At 39.2% G+C, this 18,818-nt stretch overlaps 1 protein-coding gene, 1 long non-coding RNA gene and 1 other non-coding gene across 3 annotated transcripts; 2 read left to right on the top strand and 1 right to left on the bottom strand.

The window, feature by feature from the left end:
- Positions 1-1,830: 1,830 nt before the first annotated feature.
- Positions 1,831-6,737, bottom strand: TOMM7 (translocase of outer mitochondrial membrane 7). Its single transcript, XM_005518870.3, has 3 exons — positions 6,565-6,737; positions 3,225-3,273; positions 1,831-2,047 (listed from the first exon to the last, which is right to left on the bottom strand). Exons 1-3 carry the CDS (start codon positions 6,665-6,667, stop codon positions 2,032-2,034), a joined length of 168 nt encoding a protein of 55 aa, XP_005518927.1. The 5' UTR covers positions 6,668-6,737; the 3' UTR covers positions 1,831-2,031.
- Positions 6,738-6,887: 150 nt separating this feature from the next.
- On the top strand, positions 6,888-16,047 carry LOC106628021 (uncharacterized). Its single transcript, XR_001331211.2, has 4 exons — positions 6,888-7,097; positions 11,050-11,230; positions 12,142-12,177; positions 13,804-16,047. It is a non-coding gene; the product is annotated as an uncharacterized LOC106628021 (long non-coding RNA).
- LOC148185212 (small nucleolar RNA SNORD93) lies at positions 12,432-12,519 on the top strand. Its single transcript, XR_015774578.1, has one exon. It is a non-coding gene; the product is annotated as a small nucleolar RNA SNORD93 (small nucleolar RNA).
- Positions 16,048-18,818: the final 2,771 nt, after the last annotated feature.

Raw genomic sequence — 18,818 nt, 5'->3', positions numbered from 1 at the left:
TAAAGTAAGAATTGCATAAGCAATATTTATCCATTGATTCCAAGTTGCAAAAAACCTGAAACGCAACTTTTATGATGAACTTTCAGCATAGAGACGTCACAGAATCTGGCCTGTGCTTGACATATGCATGCTTTTGTAAAACTTTTAATGAAAGAGGAAACACTTCCCTATTTCTCTACCTCTTGCAAAATATTATCTTTCTTGGAAAGCAGCCAGAGGAACCATGTGGCGGTTACGACCCACAAACCACATCCCCAAATGTTAGACATAAAACAGAGCATATGAAATACACTTCTGCAGGTGTTTGGGTCCTTCCACCCACTGCTGCATTCTGGGTATTGTACACCCGTGTAAAATGCAAAATCTGATTGAGAAAGATGAGTTACTTCACACCAAATACTGTATCTCTTAGTATTGAATATCTCAGGTTACTGCATGGAACTCAACAGAAGAAAAATGTTCCTATCATGATTAAAGCCACCACCACATACCAACAGATTATTTCATAACTATTATCATTAGGATCAGTCAAGAAAAATAATAAAAAAATTAATTTCTTTCATAATTTAAGACATATGAGCAGTTACATTAATCTCAAGTTACTGTAAGAGAAAAGGCACTAGAAAGGCTGCACTAGCAAAAGGATATACTGTCACAAGAAACTGTTCTGCATTCAGTCCTTGCTCTGTTCCACTGTCAGCAGTCTATTAGCAGTAGCCATGCCAGTATTTCAAGGCATTTGACTGACTTATAGTGATTAATGGAATTTTAAAGAACATGCTGATTTGCATTAGCTCTCATAAAAGTTTTCACTTTTTTCTATCCAATTCTTGCCTTTCAATTTAAGTTTTTTCCCTTGGTTAATTTCTCTCTCTTTTTCCAATCACAGCCCTTAAACACAGTAACGTTTTACCATGAATTGTCATGGCAGATGAAAAACTGAGCAATCTCCTATTCTTAAACATTTAATGTAAAAACTGCCTGAAAATCTGTGGAATTTAAGAAAAAAAGCCATGCCAGAATCCAGAATACCTCTGTTGCAATGATAATTTGGAGCCAATAAACATTATTTTTTAAAAATCACCACAGAGATACAAACTACCCAGCATGTTTCTGGAAAGGAGAGAGCAATTTACCCAGAACAGCTTCTATTTAACAGAAACCAGTCACCATTTTAGTACTTGAACTTCAGTGTTAAAAACCAAAAATCTATTGAGACCAAAACAACCATGGTCCAAAGAGCAAGACTTCAGCATAACAACGAAGCACATACCTTATTTAGTGTACTTATTTTCTTCCTTCAGTTATACATTAGTAACTTTCCCTTACTCTAAGAGCAATTTATACAGATATACACAGAGCACTCAACTGTTCTGTCTTCCCACCCCATCCCGAATCCCAGAAAACACAGATGGCATTTATAGGTAAATTTAGCAGAAAAGGATACTTTTTTAATATCTGACTGTGCTAGAAAACACAAATATACACATCCCTCAATCCTTACTGTATCCACAGATAAAATAATCCAGAAGGAGATAAAAAACCCAAAGTGGATCAGCACAGTAACCAGCCACACAGGCTTACCAATATTCGGGCAAGGAACCTTTGAAGAATATTGGAGCTAATTTAAAACATCAGCTCAATTTTCTGGTTACTGTGAAGATAAAGAGGAATCTTTACCCAAAAGGCAATCATTATCAAGGGTAAGTATGGGCGTTAAATATCACTGTATTTTGGAAAAAAACACAACAAAACAAAACCCCCACCATGGGCTTCTGTAACAAATAAACTACTACATTATATTATGTAAAGACTTAAAACCAAAGTGTATCCATTCAAACAGTATTTATTTAATTACACCGTAATGCAAATAAGTTAGGTCCATATAAATGTCATTTTGTTGTATGTACAACCTATGTCATTAGCAAGCTGATTGATCCAGCTGGTCTAAGTGTCGGCCTCATCCTCTGGAATGTACGTATCTTCTGACACTGTCCATCGGCTGCGTCTACAACAGGACCACCACAGCCTTCAGCCCCAAAGTAAACTGAAAGGGGAGGGGGAGGAAATGAAAGTCAGATTTGCAGCACATACTTGTCTTTAAATTGGTATTTGTAAAACACAAATCTGGAGGAACGACCCTACAAATATACAGAATAAACACTAGCCCCAAAAATACTGAAATAATGCCACCTTTAAAGTAAAATTTAAGCCTACAGAGCATCAACACATGCTCTCAAAAATGAGCATCTGTAAGCTTCAGATTAGACCAAACATCTGTTTGTAGCATCCACATAGATATATTCTGGTACAAAACACATCATGCACACCAAAAAAAAAGAAGTCTCAAACCACCAGCAAAGTTAAACATAGAAACACTGTCAGCAAGAAAACAGCTGCCGGAACTTGGTTATTAAGACAACAGATTCCACTGAAATTTTAACATGATCTTACTACTTTTTTTCCCTTATCTTCTACTCTTTCTACTGAATTACTCAGTCCTAAAAATGGGATTTCTAGACACTGTAACTATGTGAAGCCAGAAGAGTTAATCTTTAACTTTGCAAACAATACAGTCCATCAATTATTTGTTTTAGGAATACCTGGTCCTGCCCAGTAATCAAAGGCATTTCTTGAAAAACAGAACCACCCTTTCTCCAAAACTTTAATTAATTAGACCCAAGGAAGGCCTTCAATAAAACTTAAATGTCACTAGAACTTAAGCATTATTAATGCCATAACACTGCAGCATAACAAAGAGTCCCACAAGAAAGAGGCAATATGAGCCTAATGTACTTTGCCTCATGACAGTGACTAATACTGAAGGATACAGCCCATTATTTCATGCACCTTTTATGCCATGTTATTCCCTCATTTGCAAAGGCAGAAGGAGATTGGGTTTTGGTTTCAAGTTGTGCTAGAAATCTGAGAAGTTATTCTTCAGTGCAGAAACCTGCACAAACTAGCTCTACAAGAGATTAGAAGGGCAGCTGTAACACAAAAGACACAGGAAGTTCCATATCTTAAAAACTATGCAAAATTAAGGTCTTCCCAAGAACTAGAACTTTGCTGACTTGTCATTTGAATTTCCAAAGAAACAAGAACCACAACAATTAAAAACAAGGGATGGAAGCATCATTCACAACCGTTGCTGGCCAGAGATAACACCCAAATCAGTAACTATCTGCACTGAGTTTGTATGGACATTTGGAACCAATACATACCTCCAGATAGTTGGCTCAGGCATTCCAGGATCTGCGCCTCTTTTAAAACCTGAAGTGAAACATACATTAATACATCTATAAAAATAAACAAGCATGTGCAGATTTGTATATAATTAAATCTTTATCAAATTATTCCAGCCCATTAAATAACAATAAAAAAAAACCCTACTGAACAGAGAATTGTGATTAATGAAGCTGTGCACTAACCTGAATAAAAAGTGTGTATTCTTACGAGGGATAGAAAGCAAAGAAAATAAATACTAGTGTAGACTTTTCCTTTTTTCAAGAGTCTTATCTGCATCTTTACCTGACTTAAAATTCAGGGTCAACTAACTGTATGAGATGAAGGAAGTCATCTATCCCAGAGATCAAGACATATATACTTTTACACACACAAACCCACAGGTTTTAAATGCTGTTCAGAAAGCAACCTAGCAGGCCTCTACCAACAAAGGCACCTAAAACTGGTGTAGAGTGAGCACCTTGAGGCCTAACAGCCAATTTTCCAATGATATCTAACACACAACTTAAAAGCAGTTTTTTAGTAACAGTTCACTCCATTTAGCATGACAGAATGCTAAATGTTTAATCAATTAAACCTCAAATCTTCTATTCTAATTGGCACTTTTAGGAAAAAGCTACATAATACTAAAGCTTGCAAAGAAACAAGTTATTTTCTAATACCCAGGAAAATGAAATGAAAGTTAACTACAAAGAGTTCATCCCAAGTCCCCAGTGACTCAAGTATACCAACTGACTAAAGTATATGTATGCTAGGGAAGCAACTGAAGGTTTAGCATATGAAGTATCTTTGCTCTCTGGACTGTAAAATGAAAGTCTTGAAACAGAACTGTGCAATTCAGGGACTGTTCAACACTGCACTGGCTATCTAGAAGTGAATGTTTCATGAAAAATATATTATTTCCCTTGTTTACAGAAAATAAATAACTAATGTCATGTCGCCCGAAACACAGGCCACAAAGGTTAATGGAAAAAGTTCCATTAACTTCACAGGCACTGGAAAAGCTCTTTGAAGACAACCTTGAATGATTTGAGACTATTAGACATCCTGACCTGAGTTCTTTGGCTGCCATACTGTCCAGCAACACAGCTTAAAAATTCATTAACTGCAGTCACGCTGTGTGTGAATGTTTCTGGCTCCTCCCCTCACCCCCAGTATTTTTAAATAAGAAAACCAGATAAATTTATAAGGCTATACAGAAGTGGTGCAGCCCACTTATTTTGTGGAAATATGAACCTAAACTACTACAACTTAAATTTCTTACTGCTACATAACAAAAATATACTAGCGTATAAAAAAATATACCCTGGTGTTAGTGCAACTGTAAATACAGTAAGGTGGCTTTATACAATTTGAAGTAACTTACTGAATGTCACTAATGTAACTTATTAGTGCCAGTAACATGACACTCGGATATCACTAAGAAAGAAGAGCATTTTTCCCACATCCACAGATACTGTCATGGAATTAAATCAAAACAAAACTTCAACAAATTACGTCACAAAACTCTGCTGAAATTCCAACCCAAAACTTATTAATTTAAAATCATTGCTAAACTAAAAATGGAAATGCAATTAAAGTTCAGACCTAAAAATGATAATTAGTTTTTCCATAGCTTTTGAAGTGACTTCTTTTGCTTGTAGTTGATGTTAAAGCACTTCTGTAACAGCTGAAGAGACCAACATTTCCCTGGTTGTTATCTATAAACAGTCAAAGCCCTTCAAACCAGGCACTGCATTCCCTTCAATTAATCAAAACAACCTCTCAGATTTGACTGAAAACACACTAAGCTCCCAGCCCTCTTTCATGTTTGCATTCAATGCAAAGATGCCTGCCTGATTTAGGTGCTTTTCCCAAAAAGCCCAACAGTTTGGGCAGAAAGTAAGCCAAATGAATTCCAGAGATCAGCCTTCCTGGACCCCAAAAGAAATGAAGAAACGTGTCAGGCCTGTGGCACATGTGCCTGTCCTAAGTGGGTCAAGCTCTTTAACAAGGACAGCTGATGGCATACAACTCTAACTCAGCAGAACTACCATGTGGCAGTAATGCCTGGCCAGCCCGATGACAGGAGCAACACATATCCTGGGCACCAAGCACAACATCAAGGCATCCTCTTAACATTCCACTGCAGCTTGGAAATAGGAGCCACACCATTTTTGGTGGGAGAGAGACTGTAAGCTGTATTCCTGTTGCAGGAAATTCAACCTCAGCCAGAGGGTGGCATTGCCCTCAGCACCATGAAGAAGTGCTCCCAGCATTCACCTCACCACAGACTCCCTAGAGCACAAAGCACAGCCTTGACTACTACAGCAGGCAGTCACTGACACAGGGTTAAATCACAGCCCCATGTGCTGTTTGGCAGCTTCAGTGCTCTGCCCATACCCCAGAGGGGCCCTCACACAGGATTGCCCTCCAGGGAAGAAAAGGGGCAAAAAAAAATTATTCTTACAGAATTGTTAGGTTGGAAGGGACCTCTGGAGATCCCCTAGTCCAACCCCCAGCCAAGGCAGGGTCACCTTGAGCAGGTGACACAGGAACGAGTCCAGCTGGGTTTTGAATGTCTCCAGAGGGGGAGACCCCATGACCTCCCTGGGCAGCCTGTTCCAGTGCTCTGCCATCCTCAACACGAAGAATTTCTTCCTCATGTTGAGGTGGAACTTCTTGTGTTTTAGTTCATGACCTTTGCTCGCCGTCCTGTAGGTGGGCACCACTAAAGAGTCTGATTCCAATCTCTTGGAATTTGTCTTTAAGATACTTCTACGCTTTAATGAGATCTCCTCCCAGTCTTCTCTTCTCTGGTCTAAACCGGCCCAGCACCTGCAATCTCTCCTCATAAGAGAGATGCTCCAATCCCTTAATCACCTTCGTGGCCCTGTGTTGGATCCTCTCCAGCAGCTCCTCGTCTTTCCTGCACTGAGGAGCCCAGAACTCAACACAGCACTCCAGATGTGGCCTCACTAAGGCCGAGTAAAGTGGGAGGTTCACATACTTCTTCTTTACAAAGAAGGGGGGGAAAAAAAACAAACAAACCCCATACAAACAAACAAAATACCCAACTATAACAAAAATCCCTGTCCCACAGTTCGGCCAAGGGCAACCCCGCCCTCCCCTGCGCACATGCGCGGCGATGGCCGCGGGCGGCGGGGGGAGCGCGGCGGGGCGGCCCTGGGCCCCCGGGCCCTTCCCTCGGCCCCGCCGCCCCCCGGCAGCGCCCGGACGGGCCCGGGGGCGGACAGCGGCCATCGGAGCCGCCGCCCCAGACCCCGGCCGCGGCAATGGCCGCCGAGGGCCCCCGCGCGTCCCCCGCCCGGCACTGACCGAGATAGAGCACTACGGGGATGAAGCCCCAGCGGATGGCGAACTGGCCGCCCTTGAACAGCTGCTGTAGCCGCTGCTTGGCCTCCTTGCTAAGCTTCGGCATCCCGGCGGCGGGGCAGAGAGGAGGAGGAGGAGGAGGAAGAGGAGGAGAAGGAGGAGGAGCGCGGCCGCTCTCGTAACAGTGCCGTGCGCTGGGTGGGACCCATCGCTGGGCTGCGGGGCGGGGACCGGGGCTGGCCGTGCCCTCGGGCGGGTGAGGAAATGGCGGCCGCGGGCGGCGCTGTGGCCACCGGGTGTTCTCTGCCCGTCGCGACCCCGGTGGGCTCATCCCGCCCGCTTTCCAGCGCCGCAAGCTGAGGGATCGGCAGCGGGATCGGCACAGCGGGGCCGCCCGGCTGTGAGGGGCGCGGGGGCTACAAGCGCTGTGGGTCTTGCTGCGCGCCTTGGGTCCTGCCGCACTCTTGTGCTTGCTCTTTCCGGAGCTCTCGAGGTGTTGCGCACACGCCGCCTGTGGAGGGTAGGAAGTACCTTTGGTAAGTGAAGGGTAGAGATGGAATGCTAAGAAAAAGTGTTCCCGGAGAAAATTAGAAATGCCTCTCCGTGAAGCTCTCCATAAGGCTGTGTCAAGGAAGGTTTAGTCTTGATGTTAGAAAAACGTTCTTCCCCCGGGGGGTGGTTGGGCACTGGAACAGTTTTCATTTCATTTCATCCCCAGGGACGTGGTCACAGCACCAAGCCTGACGGAGTTCAAGAAGTATTTGGACAACGCTCTTAGGCACATGGTGTGACTCTTGGCGTGTCCTGTGCAGGGCCAGGAGCTGGACTTCGATGATCCTCGTGGGTCTCTTCCAACTCGGGATATTCCGTGATTTTTGACACTAGGCTGTGTGCTGTATCCAGTCCATGGAAACGAGGAATTCAAGGAGTGAAAGCTTGACTACAAATATGGGGAGAGGGAAACCTGATACCTAAAAACTGCCAGCACAGCACTGGGAGTTTGTTGTCCTTAACCTCAGAGCCCAGATAAGCACTGAGGCATTTTCTTTTTTAACCTATAGGAATGGTCTCTGACCTTGCAGTGCCCTGACCACCGACTCAACCAGTTATATCATGTCTTTACCATGTTTTCATTATTTCTCAGGTAGCCTCCTGCCTTTTGCTGTAATGCCAGATCCACGCCAGATGCAAGTCTTCAGGTTCCTGTTATTACTAATGCAGCTGCAGCAGTTAACACCATCAGGCTGTATCATGTCTGCTACCTATAGCAAAGTTCTGCATGTTATTTGTTGGTTTGTCTACAGCAGTTACTTGAAGTTCTGTAGCCAACTTGTCACATTAAGAATAGCAGCAAGTCAGTGCTTTTTAGAGACAAGAAAGAATCCAGGGATATAATAAATATTACTTGTTCAGATATACCATTTACTCTTCCAGTGTGTGGATGCCCATTCTGCCATTTCAAGATAGAAATAGGAGCTTTTAGTTCACTACTTGCTCTCAAGGTAGAGGCAGGTAGAAAACTGCAGGCAACATGAAGGGTTCTGGCAGCCCATGGCATGCTTTTGCCATGGTCTATGAATAATCAAAGTGTGGGGTATGAAAGAACATGTTGGGTGAGGTCATGGCACAGACATGCAGTCATGTTACAGAATGCACAGCTTTTCATATTGTACACCAGTCCCACTGCCCTGTGCTTCCATACACATTAAACATGGGATACACCAGTATTTCTAGTCATATGATTGACACACATTTATTGATATCTGACAAGTAGAGGCATACAGTTTGTGAGTGTCTCCTTTATAAACTGAATAGCTTATCCCTATGGAAAGGTTAGGCATCAGTGCTGTATTCATCATGAGCATCAGTATGAAGCTCATAGGACTAGGAGCCTACACCTTTCCTAAAAGAATATGCCTTTGGGGGGGAAATTCTGGGATTCTGACTGCAAATTAAGAGAACAAGTCTTTATATCTACAAGTTTGTGTTGGATTTCAATTTTTTTGGTATATCACTGTTGTCAAACTTTTCAAATTAGTACGTGTAAGTAGAATTGTACAAACATTCAAGATAAAAAATTTACTTTTCTTCTGAACCAGTGTAGTGCAAGAGACACATCCATTAATTGGTAATGGCTTGTCATACTTAAAAGAGAACTCAAACCATTGAACCTGTTTTTTTTTGACTTGCAGGAACATATTTTTCAGCAGTTTGTATTAAATTGTTTTTTCTTTGTAGATGGGGCTGAGTGAGATGTGTTTTCACACTGTGGTTACTGTTACAGCTTGTTCTTTCTAAACATACAAAACCAACTGTTCATTACAGTGCACAGCTTGTTAATAATCTCTTACAAAATATTGCAATAAAATATGACCCACTGTAGTGGAATAAAGTTCAAAAGGTATTTTTCCTTCCTGTAATTTTAGTGCAAATGGGATTCAGAAAGTCGAATGTACAAATCACCTGATATGAAGTGTTGAACAGTTGCTCTGTCTCCTTTGAGAATTAGTGTAACACTGACACATGTGACACAGTGCATGTAGTGTTATTGTGGGTGTTCTTGACAAAGAATACTCACCAAAGTGTGCCACATGTACCAGATCTTTCCTTCACACATTGAGTCAAGGAATAATTTTCAGAGCACAGAAACTTGGTAGCCTTCATTTGTCATGTCTGCCAATTTGAATGTTTGACTAAAACCTTGTAGGTTATTTCATTGATTTAAGTAAAAAAGCCAGGAAATTAGTAGCAAGAAAGTTATATTACTTTGCCAGTTTTCTCACAGACAAAATCAGTGCTAGAAGAGCACAAGGGTGCATGTTTGTGCAAATAAACCAGTGTTGATTCTGTATAGTTACTGGTCAAGATTTACACAGTCTTACATACTGAAGCTGTGAAAGGATGTGTGTAAACTAAGAATTTTGACAGAGAAGAGCACTTATTTCATCATAACACATATCCATAGTCTCAAACTGTCCAACATATCATATTTGCACTGAAAGACCTCAACTAGCCAACCAACAAACCCACAAAACCTTGACAATGAAAAAAGAAACCAGTAAATGGTTGTGCTGACCCCAGAAGTTTTCCATGCCTTTATTTGGCTCCTGTGTCACCTAGAATGTTAGAAGGTCGAAGAGCTCAGCAGTTCTTTTGTGATCTACTGACTCACACAAAGGGGGAAGGAGAGCAGCAGTCATACTTCCGAAAGTTCTGGGACAGCACTAATCACATAATTCAAATATTGACAATTAGCCCATAAAGCAAACGTACCTGTGATTGGGCATGAAACATTGAGCTGTTTTGAAGGGAGAAAACATAATACCCAAAGAAATGGGGACCATAAAATGGAGGAGACTCTGTCTGGAGAAGACAGAAGTTTTGTGCTATGAGTACTCATGTTTGTAATTTATTGTGATAACACTTCTATGAAGGATTTTGATTTTATTTAATTTTTTTCTTGTGGCTGATAATGAAGACAAACTCACTTGGAATAGTGTATCCATTAACTAAGAAGAACAAGAGCTCCAGTTGCTGGAATGACAAAAGAAAATTAGTGATACCATAGATGTTGAAAGTCTTTTGTGGCAAAAACTTCTGAATTTCTTTTGCCTTGGAGCTTCATGTGATCAGCAATAACAAAAAAATCAGAAACAAAATTGCAGAGGTTTCAACCAGAACAAGAACATGAATCCCTACTGTTTTATTAACTTGATTAGCAGTAATTCCACAAGTGTTTTCACAGCAAATAAATATCACTAATACTCATGGTAAAATGGCCAAATACTTCCATTTTTATGGGCAAATGAGGGAATTGAGATTGTTTAAAGATATGACTGAAACAGTGAATTGTCAGGTTCAGGGAAATAATACTTGGTCAGATGGCTTTAACTTGTCTTTTTGAGTACCAAGAGTGCCTTTCAGGTCAAAGAATTCCAGACCTCTAAAGTTTAATCTCAGCAAACCACAAAATAAAACCATGCAACAGTACATGCAATTCAGAGGCTGATGAAGGAGACAAAGTGCAGTGACACATTGAAGTCTCTGAAAAATCACTGTAAACTTGATAGGAAATCCCTGCAGGTTTCCATTATGCACTTAAAAATCTCACTTTTGAGATTTCCCTGGTTTACTGACAAGAAGCTGCATTAAATTCATTTGCTTGGGAGCAAAGTTTGAGTTTGACCCTATTTAGGAGGAACTTAGATTTCAAAGACGCTATGGTGGATGTTTCATACTTTGGTATTATACCATAGATCAGTATAAATAGCACAAGAACATAAGGAAGAGCTCTTCAACAGATTTCCACTGCAGGATGAACCTTTACAATGTCAGTAAAAACAGTAGTCTATTATGACTAGACATTCTATTTCACTTCATTGTTACGACTAAACTTCCTATTTTTATTGTGCCCTAGTAATGATGTTCCTTCTGTTACATTTTAGTATTTCTATTCACTTAGTCTAATAAATCCCTGCTTCTCTGCAGTACCACTGATCTGGGAAATGTTCCTTCTCATTTCACAAAGACCAGAAAAGACAGAGATAAAGAAATGGAAAGTGCTACAATCAAAATAGCAAAGACAAAGGCTGTCCAATTAGGTCATGTGCAAAACAACCAGAATTCCAAAATGTCTCCTGAGTGTTATTGAGACATGGATTACTTTGGGGTGAGTAAATCTGAGTTTTTGCATTTAGCATAGTTTCAAAATATGCTTGGAATGCAGAGCTGTAATGCATATAAAAATTTTCTGTCCAAATTAGAATCTTCTTCATAGGAATTTCTGTATGTTACTTGTTGGATGTATTCTGGTCACTGTCTGATACAGGATATTTCCAAGAAAAGTGATATAGCCAGATGCTGTGCTGGGTTCACCTGAGGTAATTTTCTTCACAGTGGCTGTGTTTTGTACTTGTGCTGAACACAGAGTTGATAATACAGAGATGTCTTTGGTGTTGTTGAGCAGGGTTTGCACAGAGCCAAAGTCTCTTCTGCTTTTCATACTGTAGTGCTGGTGAGGCTGGGGGTGCATGAGAGGCTGTGAGGAGACACAGCCAGGACAGGTGACCCCAACTGGCCAAAGGGATGTTCCAGACCATGGGACATCATGCTCTGCATATAAAGTGGGGGGAAGAAGCAGGAAGAGGGGGACATTTGGGGTGATGGTGTTTGTCTTCCTAAGTAACTGTTAGATGTGATGGGGCCCTGCTGTCCTGGGGATGGCTGAACACCTGCCTGCCCATGGGCAGCAGCAAATTAATTCCTTTGCTTTGCTTGTGTGCAGCTTTTGCCTTCCCTATTAAACTGTCTTTAACCTGTGTATTTTCTGGGGGTTTAAAAGAACTTTACACTTCTGATTCTCTCCCTGATCCCAGTGTTTGTGAGGTGTAGTGAGTGCGTGGCTGTGTGGGGCTTGGCTGCTGGCTGAAAATTATTGAAAATTAGTAGGATGATCAGAGTGGGAGGAACAAACAGCAAAGTATAGTATTTTTTTATCTTTAATACAGTAACTGTACAATTTATTTAAACCAAAACTGACATGGTGACATGGAGTTATAATCTCATTATTCTTCATTACAGCTTCAGAGGCCAGGGAAGGAGAATCAGCAGTCTGAGGTAAGACAACATTGAAAGAACTTCATCAAATGCTTTTAGAGACCTCTGAGAAGAACTGTTGATGTTCTTAAAAATTGAATATTACCTGCTTCACAACTGTTGTTCTGTTTGAAGCGTTACTTTCCCATTCTACCCATTTTTACTTAATAATGAAAATTAAATGTTACATGTAGAGATTCTGCTGCCTTTTACCATAGATAGTTTTTCTAAAAATACAACAGTTCTTCAGTGCATGCTTTTATGATTTCAGTACTTGGCCAAGGATGAAAACAATAATCTGATTCCTTACATACTTTCAGTGATACGCAAAGTTCTGATGGATAAAAGGATTTTCTGAGGCCAAAGCTAATACCCATATTTACTCATTCATTTTTTTTAAATTAAGCTCTCTTTTTAGCAGCTGAGCATCAATGGTTTAACTCTAGGAGGATTTTCTTCTAAAGGTATTTTATTAATGTAAACCATTTCTTTGTCAGCACATCTCAAATAGATTTTTGTTGCTGAAGAATATGTTGTTTTAACAGCACATATCTATAAAGATTTTAAAGGACCTAAAAGATGCTTATTTTAGGCAAATTTTTACTATGATTTAAACAAGGTGAGGAAAACAAATAATATATTCTGATTTTCCAAAGTCTTTGCTTGTATACGTTCTTTTATATCAATTCCAACCTTAGTAAATTGTATTGTGGTGAAACAACCATGAAATTGATAAAGTAAGTCTGCAGAGAAAAATGATTTTTTTCTCTCTGATACAGGACATAGAATTGCAGCATTTGAAAAATAAATTCTAACTATAAGTCATATTCTGCTTTCTCTCTTCAATGAGTGTTGTAATAGCCCTTCTTAGCATCCAACTACAAAAAAAAATGCTGCTGAAACAACTTTTTCTGACAATTAAATATTTGAAAATGCAACTGATTGATGCACAGCACTCGCTTTACTGATTTACAATAGAGCTTTTGGATGCACTCTCAGATTTTGCAAGATAAAGGTGTACAACAAGCTACTAATTAACTCGGGTTACAAGCTAGGAGAAAACATGTAGTAAAGCAAAAAGAAAAACCTCTGAGTTGAAATAAGCCAGGCAGAGCTGAAAAAGGTCCGTGTGGGTTTTTTGCCAGTTTGTTCTGGGTTTTGTCTTAAGTCCCAGTAAAACAAATTATATGTAATTTCAGTTACTGTATATATCTTTAAGTAACCTTTTTTCTTGTAATGTCCAAAACAAGAAGGGTGTTTGGTGAAACTAAGATTTTTTTTTTTAAGTGCAAATTAAAGTTTAATTCAGTACAGCTTTAATTTCAATAGAATTTAAAGCATAGCACAGTCTATGTTTTACTGATGTCATTAGAATAGTTTATAACAACTTGTAATACAAATTTGAGTCCAGAGCATAAAAGGAAAGGTAAAAATATGTGTATTTTCAGATCTTGAATAAGATTGCCCAATCAACAAAGGAAATGTGTCATGTATATATACAAACTGAATAATTCATAGTAAATCTAAATGTTGAACTAATTATTTAGTTAAACTGAACATAGGTATTGATTTAATCTTCATTGTTCACTTAGGGTGAATTGACTTCAGAAACTTAAGGACAAACCCATTGTCTTACTCCTAATTCAGCAGGGCCTAACCATGACCAAGAAGATGAGGAGCAGTTCACACCTCCTCTGGCCAAGCCCAGTCAGGGTGTTCTGCCTGAGCTTCCTGTTGAGGGTGATACTCCAGCAAGAGCTGCCTTTCAAAATTTGGAAATTCAACCAGTGTGGACAAAAGTATCAACGTTTATGTTTGTCTTTAATTTTTGCATTTCAGTAGTTCAGATTTCACTGAAAATTCATTGAGATCTTCAGCACATGGAAGATTAGAATCAGTAATATAGTATCATAATGAAGAGTAATTAAGGTGTTTCCTGGATACCAGAAGGCAATCAAGGAAAGCTCTTGTCTTTTTTTCCCAAGTCTCATCTGGTGCTATTAAGATTAAATGAAGCGCAACTCATGGTTAATGAAGTTTTTATTATTCTACTACAAAAAAATTTTGTCTCTTAAAATGCTTCCATTTTGCCTTTCATACACAGTTTCTGTCCATACTTTGTCTATTTTAGTGGAGTCATATGCCATATTTAGCCTAGACAAACGATTTTAGATTTTACTAATTGCAAAATAGTAATAGTGTGTCAAGTAGACACACTAGTGTGTCTTCTCTATATATTGTCAGCCTGCTTCACATGGCTTTAAGTTCATCTAAGACTCTTTCCACTACTGCACAGAAAACAAATGGCCTTTCAGGGAAATACCTATCAGTGTTTCAATCACTGCTGCTGCTTTTCAGTAAGGATTATTAAAAATCTCAAACTTTATTCTCCTAGAAGTACAGAACAACTGCACTTTAGTCATTTTAGATGCTGAAATCTGGTTTAAAAGGGTGATTTGTAGCAGTAGGTACTACAGTGATTAATGAGATTCCAGTAGCTTTTCCCTAGCTTCCTGCCTAGAGAAAAAAAATAACAAACAAATAAAAAAACCCACCCCAAACCCATAATGGCAGGTTAGTTGTGTGCCTTTTGCTGCTTTTTGTGAAATGTTAATAGACTCTAAAGGTCTCATTTTTGAATGAGAACCATTTAAGCAAGAATTTTAGCAGATGCAGAGGACATTCAAGGAACTTCTGAAAATTCCTTATGTTCTGCTTTATAAAGTCTGTTATGCACATTTGGCACAAGCTGTGAATCTAACCTGATTTCCAAGCATTTAAACAGTCCAAAAAAAAAAGCCATTTCTGTAATACAGTTATATTTTCCCTTTTTTTTTTCAAGTGCATATTAACTACACATCTGAAGAAACAATATTGTACTCCTTTATTTTAGATGTAGGTAGCAGTCACAAGAGATTAAATGCAGTTATGTGTAACAAAGCATGAAGATGACAAGATGCATGAACCAGAGGCTTTTTTAGCTCAATCACATCATCCAGTACATAATGATTCAGATTTTGTATTTCAGACACCAATGTCACCTTGGGGTTGAAATCACTCTGGTTGAATCTGTGTAAGTATAAATAAGATAGTTCCCCACACCCCAATTACCTTCCTACTTTAAAAATAGAAAGGAAAATGAGTCGTCCTGAGTTTAGAGATGAGTTATTTGTGTGTGGTATTTGTGATGGAAAATTCTTTCTAAAATAAACACAGTAATAAATGGTCGTCTTTTTTCCTCTCATACTTAAGGGGACAGGCTGCTTCTAGTGACAGAGTACTAGACTAGACTGATCCTGGTCTCTTTTAGGGTGTCAGTACATGACTAATACATACAGCACTATATCTTAGAGTCATTAATTGTGTAAAGAAGAATATTTTTCTGTAGTTTTTCTATTAAATTTCTTTAAAGCCGCATGCAGAACGTTACTTCCCATGTTGTATTTTAGTTCCAGCAACTCTAATATGGATGATATGCTGATGAGCTTTTGAAATCCTGAAAAACATGAATTTGACAGGGAGCCTAGATAGGACTTTAAAAAATATTACAAATAATTTAACTACTATTACAAAATTTTTATAAATGCTGAATAACGGAGTCATTTAATAAATGCATTAGCCTCTATTAATTTAGTTTCTTCATTACAGAAGGATACTATTGATCCAAAATTTATTAGCAGTGTTCTGCTAAGGCCAGCGGAGGGCAGGCTTGAATTGGAAACTCTTTTTATTACTGCAGTTACTCGAAGTTAAAATACCAGATAGTGCCTCATCACTTCTCTACTATTCTAGTTACCCATGTGCTGGATAAAAGCTTCTTTGCAGTTGCTGTTTGACAAAATGAGTGTTTTGCGAATGTTTAAATAAAGATGCTAGTATGAAAGTGAATAAGTCAGTGCTGTGTCTTACTCATGAGCGATAATTCACATTGCTTAATCCTTAACCACATATATCTTGAAATGTTTTTTAAAATCTAGTGAATATAATTATCCCCATTTTACAGATTAAGAAACTGAGAAATAGAGTGGTAACCTTGCAGATTACCCATCTGGGTGGCCTACAGAAACAAGAACAAAATCCACATTTCTGAGATGTAATCCAGTGCTTTGCACACATAAACTATTTTAACTCTTGGAAACATTATGGAAATTATTTCTAGCAGCCCAAATTGTGGAGTCTGAAGAGCTTATACTGATGAAATAGCAGGCAACCTGACAGTCAGGTTGTAGATCTTAAGAAGAATATACTTCCCAAGAAGATGGGTGGCAGTCAGATCAAATGCCTAAAGATCCACTTTAAAGTAGTATTTTATTATTAAAACAAGTACTTTGCATTTTTAGGCATATTTATTATTCATTAAGTTAGGCTGTAGTCTTTCCAAAAACCTTTATGATAGCCTGTGTCTGATTCTTGTTATGTGTAATGTGCTATGGCTTCACACATTTTTAAGTGCTGTGTGAAGGTTTGTAAGAATGTATTATAAAAGAGGCCACTTTAAGCTTCTTGGTCATTTCTCCTTGTACCTTGTGGAACTGTACACCTCACAAAGAATTGTTACCTCCAAATTGTCATCACTTTCCATGATTCACAGAGGCCTGAATATGCAGTTATCTCAAAAGGGAAAAGATTAATTTGCTCTTCTGCAGAATATAAACTCTCCTTGAAATAACCACTAATTGAAGGCATTTGTATACAGGCTCATAGTAAACCACTGGATGCCTTAGCTCAAGAAGCAGAGAGAAAGATAATGATTCAATTAACAAAAACTACTGCTTTGAGAAATGTGGTTTCCAGTGTCAGAGTTATTTTATTGATCCCTAATTATACATTGCTGGAAACTGTTAACCATTATTAGGGGCAAGTAAGTCTGAGGTTTGGGGGTATGGCTGGTTTTGCCTGCTGTAAGTTTCACAGGTTTACACCTCTACCTTCATAATGATCTTTTCTTTCACTAGTCCTAGATGGTGTATATTTTATTTGTACCCAACTTCCCCTTTTAATTGTAAAATATGTGTGAAATGTTCACAAGATTAGTGATTCAAGAGCAGTTAGAATATTACTGCCTCAGAAACACATCATTGTTACTTACAGTGGTGTTTGTTATGTTGAGCCAGCCCAGCTGAGTTACAGAGGGCAGGGTTAACATTACAGATAATAACTGTATTAGAGTAGTAGCTGTTGCTATAGGCAGATTGGCCAAAACCTGTCCCTGTGCTTCTTTACAAGGAAAATAAGGGGTGGATGGATGTTCTGTCTGAATAGAGAACATGATGTTGTTGTATGCCTGTGCCAAAAAAAAAAAAATAGTATCTTACTGGGAAAGTAAACTTAGTTTTAAATTAAAAAAAAAAATATTATACCACGTATAAAATACGTGTTTGATCAAGATCAGTTCATCTGGTAATGTTCCTTCAAAAGTGAGAGTTTTAATGACAGGGGAAAGATACTTTTACATCTATGGAACTTAAAGCCTGCTGCTGTCAAGTGGCCAGGACCCTTAAATGAGTGTTGAAGTGTCCTTCTCTTAGTAAATCAAAAATGTTTATACTTACTGTCCCAAGTAGTAGAACAACACCAGCAATTGCTTCCATGTTTAGAATTCTGTGGAGTCTGCTACCTGTGAGCAGACTCCACTTTATTAAATAAAGTCTCTGGAATTACTGATTGCTAACCTCATTCTTGACATACTTCAGCCTCCAACAGCCTGCTGCAACTTCTGTTACACCTTCTGGGATTCTATCTATAGCACTACTTTCTCTCCCCAGTTGGCTCCAAGCCAGAAATATATCCATTTGCACAAATGCTACTTAACCTTGTTCACACTGAGGGGAGGTGGGGAGAGTCATATTTTTCTCTTTCTATTTCTCCGGTTGGTGGATACTTTTAAATAAATTCACCATTTGCCGTATTTGCTGTGTAAAGAACCTGTGGCTACAATGCCTTCTCTAAACTATAGTTTGTTTCACTTTAAATGCACTGACTAAAACTATTTCTCCATGGTCATTTCATGGGCATCTTACTGTAACATGGGAGTCCTTAGCAAACACATTTAACCAATTTTCTGATAAGGTTATATTCTTCCTCCTCAGTAGGGCATTCTCAGTTAACAGAGAAAGTCTTTAAGACTTGCAGAGTAACCAGCACTTCTGAAGGCTGAAGAAAACATTGAGGCACAAACATTTCTCACCAGCTACGTGGCAAGTTCTGGTGTCCCTGTCATGAACAATTGCTTTATAATTGACGGGGAAGATTGTGCTTATCACAGGAATGCTACTGGTGCCCAAACTAACTTGTCTTCATTCTAAAAAACCTGTAGCTCACACACATACATGTACAGAATCCAGCTCTGGGGTCCTCAGTGCAGGAAGGACATGAGCAAGTCCAGAGGAGATAATTAGAGGGATAGAACACATCTCCTACAAGGAAAGGTTGAGAGAATTGAGATTGTTCAGCCTAGAGAGAAGGCTTGAGGGTGACCTGATTGTGGCCTTTCAGCACTTGAAGGGAGCCTACAGGAAAGATGGAGAGGGACTTATTACAAGAGCATGTAGTGACAGAACAAGAGGGAATGGATTCAAACAGAGTAGGGTTACATTAGATAACAGGAAAAAATTATTTGCGGTGAGGGTGGTGAGGCAGGGGAACAGGTTGCCCAGAGAAAT

Source organism: Pseudopodoces humilis, chromosome 1, assembly GCF_049639895.1.
Source record: "Pseudopodoces humilis isolate 2021_Gansu_Grassland_sample_001 chromosome 1, ASM4963989v1, whole genome shotgun sequence".
Lineage (NCBI taxonomy): Eukaryota > Metazoa > Chordata > Aves > Passeriformes > Paridae > Pseudopodoces > Pseudopodoces humilis.
Note: the sequence above shows the minus strand (reverse complement) of the source record. Positions and strands in the feature narration are given on the sequence as shown.